The sequence below is a fragment of the Sinocyclocheilus anshuiensis genome, unplaced genomic scaffold (assembly GCF_001515605.1).
Source record: "Sinocyclocheilus anshuiensis isolate Anshui unplaced genomic scaffold, SAMN03320099.WGS_v1.1 scaffold2012, whole genome shotgun sequence".
NCBI classification, from domain to species: domain Eukaryota; kingdom Metazoa; phylum Chordata; class Actinopteri; order Cypriniformes; family Cyprinidae; genus Sinocyclocheilus; species Sinocyclocheilus anshuiensis.
Window position 1 is genome coordinate 786,092 of NW_015555967.1, and position 6,641 is coordinate 792,732.

General features: G+C 37.6%; 1 protein-coding gene across 1 annotated transcript; it reads right to left on the bottom strand.

The window, feature by feature from the left end:
• Positions 1-205: 205 nt before the first annotated feature.
• Positions 206-6,010, bottom strand: LOC107676031 (nucleophosmin-like). The gene is given in 10 exon segments (XM_016470553.1): positions 206-908; positions 1,773-1,847; positions 2,709-2,900; positions 2,986-3,052; positions 3,138-3,187; positions 3,946-4,052; positions 4,175-4,268; positions 4,384-4,503; positions 4,579-4,658; positions 5,881-6,010. Coding segments are annotated over 10 exon segments (867 nt in total). The 5' UTR covers positions 5,921-6,010; the 3' UTR covers positions 206-866.
• Between the last annotated feature and the right edge of the window lie 631 nt (positions 6,011-6,641).

A 6,641-nucleotide genomic window follows, 5' to 3' on the forward strand; every position in this document is an offset into this window, starting at 1 on the left:
CTTAGACTAGTCTTACTAGTAAATCATCGAATTTATTTTTTCTTTAAGACTGGTCATAATTTTACATTGGTTACATAAAACATAGATTTATCCGAAAAAATTAGACTCGTTACCCCTTGCTAAATGCTAGGTGTTCAGACTAGTTAAGAAACTCTTAAAGACAGATGTCACAGTCAAGCACAGACTTCTCCAGAGCCACATTAAATGGGTTAACACTTGTGAAATATAAGCTTTATTTGTATTTAAACCGATTTAAGGAAGTCAAAAAAGTGAACCACATCTGAATTGCAGTCCAGAGATTAGATTTAGCGGCACAGACTGTCATATTACGTATTCATTGTTGACATTTGGATTTCTTACAGTTGACTAATCAACCCCAAACATTCAATACATCCCACCTTCAAGCATATTACAGGATACTGATATTGACAATTACAAAAATAACATGAACTGCTGAAATACTGGAATTCATCACTGATACCATTCTGAAAAACCATTAATCATGCATTGCAAATCATGTCAAGCTGAATTCAGTAAATTGATTCTCAGGCACATCTCCAATCAGAATGCCATACACATTTCCATGTCATTTTAAAGAAACCATGGACAGGTAGTCAACAAGCTACCAAATTAAGGCCACACTCCCTGCACATGACAACACCACAGGGGTGAGGAGAGGCCAGATTGCAAAGGATGAAAAACGTAATGTTCTGAGTTAGTCTTTTCAAGGAATGGCACGGATTTGAGAAAAACTGAGGGGTATGTTGGACAAACATAATATTGAAGGTAACCAACAAGTAAAATCATGGTCAGAAAAAAAAAAGGGGCCTAATAATTTAAGCAAAATAAAAGGGGTTTTAGTTATTTTATTTGACACTCTGTCTCCATTTCCAGAGCTCCTCGATTACCTTGAAGGAAAAAACAAAAAGCAAAAGAACAGGTAAGACCTTCATTCATGATAGGAACTTATAATTAATTCAAGCATACAATGACTTGAATACACCTCTTTGATAACTAACATTTTACTTGAATTTATTTTAAACATTTGGGGGCCAAAAAAAAAAAAAAAAACTGTCCCAAAATCCTTATGAAAATTTCCTCATTAAAAGTTTTCATATTATTTCTTATATAAAAAAACAACGAAGCAGTTATGTTAAAACTTCATAAATATTTGAAAAATGACTGTGCCAAATCTAAAGTCACAAACATAAAAAAAAAAAACTGTCTTAGACATTCTTATTTGTCATTGACACAAATATTCAATGGTCAAAAAAGAGGTAGCTCCACCCCAGACTCACACTATTGGTAGAGTCAGTGTTGCTGTTCCAGACCAGTCAGAATTTTTTTTTTTTTAATTATTATAAAATAGAATATTATTACTAAAATATTTATTTTTATATTTAATATTTACTGTAATACAAATAAAATGTAAATTATTTTATTACACAAAATATTATTATTACACATTAAAACAAAAACATTTACACTAGCGAATTTGAGTAGCCTATTATTTTCTATTCACTATTAATTCCTATAATTGAGTGTAATTTCTATAAATATTCTGAATGAACCACAAAGACAACATTATATTAACTAGCTTAACTTGGAGGCAAGTAATGGCAGTGAAGGTGAAGCTGAGAAGCACCTTCTGTGTAACAAGATGCTGTCCCTGATTCCAGTCATTTATCTGACAAAGTCATCATGGCTGCAAGCATGTAGTTTTACAGTGATATCTATATCAAAACAACGTAACACAAGAGCAGTGCACATACCTTTGCTTCTGTGACTTTGAAGCAGTTCTTTACATAGTTCTCAAACTTCGGCTGTAATTTTGGTAATGCTACACCCTGAGAACAAAAAACAAAACAAAAAAGCGTTTTGAGTGCTTTTTTCCGGTATGTCAGGGCTGGACGATATGGCCAAAATTTATATCACGATATATTTCTTAATTTCGGTCGATACAATATAATTCCGATATCGATATGAACACTATGATACATATTGATATTGAATTATTGTCCAGCCCTACGGTATGTTTTCTTTTTTTCTTTTCAAAAATATCATGGACTAACCAAACTTTTCCCATAATATCCCATCGATCAAAGCATAGAATGATAATGGTTTCTTACTAAACACAATAACTCATTGGCTACGTTTACATGCACAATTTTTGGTTCAATCAGACTGAATTCATTTCGATTGATGAATCTGAATGTAGTGTTTACATGAACGCTAAATAAAGTGATCGGGTTGATGTGCGCGTTTATATGTCACAAGCTTCAAATTGGAATTTATATTTTTTGACATGCACACACTGCACAAATATAGAGTTTCTCACTGTTTGCACATAATAACCTCTCCTACCCGGTTTCTTTATTTGTTTTTAACAGCAGAATTAATATTTATCCATTTATGGATACAGTGCGTTACACGTCATTACGCTATTTCTGCGTAATTGCATATGCACAGACCTTTCAGTTTCGGGGGTCAATCCGAACGAGTGTTTACATGCACTCTCAATCGTATTAGAAAAGGAATAAACCACCCCCTTCAATCCGATCGAAATTTCATTCCGATCGATTAAGGTGTTTACATAAAGCATTTCAGTCCGATTGAGCCGTCAATCAGATTACAAACGGATTATTTGGTTGCATGTAAACGTAGCCATTGTGACTTTATATGCAGAGAGGATGCAAAGGAAAACATACCTTTTCTACACTCGCCATCATCTTGGCTTTGATCTCTGGGACAGTGAAAACCCGTGGCGTCTGTGGCGACTGTGTTTTTTTGTCATTCTTTTTGTTCTTTTCAGGAGTCTTGTTCTGTTTAGCAGGCGTATTGGCCTTGAGTCCTTTTCCGTTCTGTGCAGGGGTCTGTGGTTTGGATGGCGCCTTCTTTTCCTGACAGAACAAATGGGAAAATAAGCATTTCTGATCACACGTTTAAACATTCTACAAGATGTAGGGCCCGATTAACTAATTTTACCTTTACAGGAGTTTCTTCTTCACTTTCCTCCTCCTCAACATCTTCATCATCCTCCTCATCATCATCCCTGGAAGGTAAAATAGAAATTATCATTTCATTTACTTTTTTTCTAAAACACTAAATATGTATGACTTTACATAGATGGCAAAGACAACACTTACTCATCATCATCCTCCTCCTCTTCATCCAACTTCATTTTTTTCTGAGTTGCCCAACGGGGATAGGGGTGGCAGCGGTAGACGTGGTCGTTGTGTCCATAGGAAAGCTGTTGCTAGAGGTAGAGACAGCAGGGGTAGGAGAAATAGGGCTGGAAGTAGCACTAGCTCTTTGGATCCAGTCAGAGCGCTCTGGATCCAGTGCATCTCTATCTTTAAGCCCTTTCAAGCCACAAGCTTTTGAAATCTTGATGTCAAAATCCAGCATTTTTCCAAAAATCCCTGGCGCCTAAAAGGTTAAAAACATATGAGACGCAGTGAAAGGAAATAAACCTTCACAAATTCGCGTCGCGTTTTCTAGACGTTAAAACTGTTTTAACTTTCCATGACTTTCTTTGCATCTCTTGCATGAGACGTGAGTGCAGCAGTCATATTTGTCCGTGTAAAAATGTGCTGAATATGCTCAAATGCAAATGTTTATTTTAAATTCAACTAATATTCATTTTTTTTATTCACAATCTCATCACAGGCAGGCACAGCACTCAATTCAGCATGTGTTCTTGTTTGCGTGAGCTGTCTGCGTCACTCATAGCACGTGCCTATATCATGCACTATATTGCTTCAACCCTAACAAAACACACCTGAACAAGCTAATCAAGGTCTGAGGGTTATTAGGAAGCTACAGGCAGGTGAGTTTTAATTAGGGTTGGAGCTGAACTCTGCAGGGCTGCGGCTCTCCCCTGATAGATATATATATATATATATATATATCAATTAAAGGATCCTAATTCATTCCAGAACTTACTGAAAGCTTCTGAGTCACCGACGCTGGCCTCTTCTTAGCTGTGGTCAGTGTCTCTTCTTCTTCCTCCTCCTCCTCCTCTTCATCAAAGGACTGGTCTCCTTCCATGACTGAAAGAAAAGTTCAAAAAATAAGAAGCTTCCTGAAAATTCCCAAAGCAGTTTTCCATTAGTTCTTATCGAAGACAATCCCAAATAATCATACACCTCTTCAAGTATTATGAAATACTCACTGATGAGATGCTGTCCACTAATGTGAACTGGACCGGAACCAGAGCGTAGACGGAACACAACAGGTGGAGTGATCTCAAACCCACCCAAACACACCTGCGATACAAACACATCTTTAGTTAAAATCAACAAGAGCAATTCATGGAGATCAACAAGTTTACCCAAAAGATGTGTGAAATGACTTTGCTCAATGGATGGACATTATACTTACGCTGGGGAGAGAGGAAGGCTTGAGTGTGGCCAGAACTGCCTTGACCTTCTGACCCTCTGAATCTTGCCCTTCGATCTCCACAACGTTCAGTTCGTCTTTTGTTGTGGGATCAACGCAGGCCTGCAACAATTAACAAATAAACAAATGCCTTATATATGAAATTTAAAAGTTACTGAAAATTGGAGGACCACATACCATTCTGACTGATAACTGATGATCATAATTGTCATCCTCTGGATTAAAACGGACCTCCTTGCCTGCCTGGAGCTCACAACCTGTAAAAACAAACAAAAGTTTATTTTAAAAAAGCATTAAGATCCCTCCTTTAATGAGAAGTTTAACTAACTTCTGCAAACCTGTATTCTCAAGCAATACTCTCTCCAAACCAATGAAGTGATTCATTTACTTTGGCACGTGGTCCACAATACAGATCTTTAGGTTTATAAAGGAGTCAGTGAACCGCTCGGTCTGATTCAATCCGATTCGTGAAGGAATATCATTCTCACCGATTCATTTAAATAATCTGGCTCCAAAGAATGATTCGTTCACGATAATTTTTATAGCTTGCATGTCACTGCATGGTTTTTTTTTTTGAAGAGAATTACATTTAAAACGAGGCTCTAGTCTACTGCAACAAAACTAACAAAACGCAGCCATGGCTTCATGTGGAAGCAAGGAACTACACGTGGCAAGGTTTGTGAGATGCTCTACAGGTTGACATTTTAATTTACTGCTCAAGGCCTGACAATGCAGACGACATTTTTAAACCAGGGTCGCGTTTTTATAGTAAGCAAGTAGATGATGGAGAACACTGATGGCAATAGTTTTAAACGCCGTTAGCGTTGGTATAATTAGAGCAAATAACCTGGGTGTGTTTGTTAGGAAAACGAAATTTTGAAGAAAAAAAGCACCTAATGAGCATTCAGTTGACTTGTGACATAACTAAGAATACATTTTTAAGCTGAAGGCTAGCGAGCGAAATTCAGACACTTGGAGCGTTGTCTAATAACACGTGGAGCACAGTGACGCCATTTTGGAGCGCCAGTGAGTGCACGTGTTTAGCGAGCGCGTGCAGGGAGACACGAGCTGTGGAGGTTTCGTTGTTTTAATAACTTAATTCAATTTGTAATTTTATTTCGAATTTTATCATAAAGGCTAGAACAGACATAAATAGGTGTCAGATTAACTGCTAACTACCACTGTGAATAATCTAGTGCTAACCGATTAGCTAGTGCGAATGCTCTACACGTGTTGTAGTTTAATGTCACTCCACTTCCAGCCATTTAATATCTATATTACAATGCATGTATACCAGCTAACACATCAACACGTGTTTTTAAGCAAGTTAAGTCTGACAATATAACTTGGGGTAGTTGGCAGGCTGCAATAACGCCATGCTCTTACAAGTGCATATCGCCAAGTTTACGTACTATACGTGTGATCTAATAGACTATATGACAAGAACGGATCAAGATAAGTATTTATCGCATCACATACCGTACAGGAAGGTTTGGGGTCCCATTTGTTCGAGATCCATCTCTGTAGGCTATATGAGTGGCTGTACGTACACTGAACTGTACCGTGCGCTCGAGTGCAGGATGGACAAATTAACCCACATTGAGTATATCACGCCCATTACTGGGACGGTCCTCCTGCTCAGCCAATGAATAAGCTCCATATCACCGAGTTTGGGGCTGGGTTGAGATGCGCTCTGCCGTCTAGAGCTTGACATTTATCCGGCTAAAAGCGTGTCTTGGAAGATTTAAATAAAATGTGTTCCATTTGCGAATTGTTTGCATCAATAAAATAAATGCACTGTAAAAATGTTTGTTCATAGTAAAGAAAAAGATTATTAAAGTACTGTAGTTTAATTAGTATATATACATAGCCGCGGGAACGTATTTTGAGCTGGGGGGGTTCACGTGACAAGAGTGATGCGAGAAGACTAACACTATGATGGCGGATCCAAAGCGCAACTTTTGTTAATAAAACTTTCATTTATTCGTTTAATAGCCTATAAGTGAGTGTCTTTGTTGCTGGGTTTAATGAAGGCGTATTTTGAAGTTTCCGCTGTTCTTAAAAAAAATGCAAGTGATTGTGCTGGCGCCTCCATGTCCTGCAGAGCGCGCTTTAGCTTCCACTCTCCGCACAAGCGATTGGATATGCGCCTAACAGCGCTCATTTATCTTGGTTAAATGTTTAAATTAATACTGTGAAATGCATGAAGTGTTTTATGTCTGTTTATTTTAGGCAAGTCG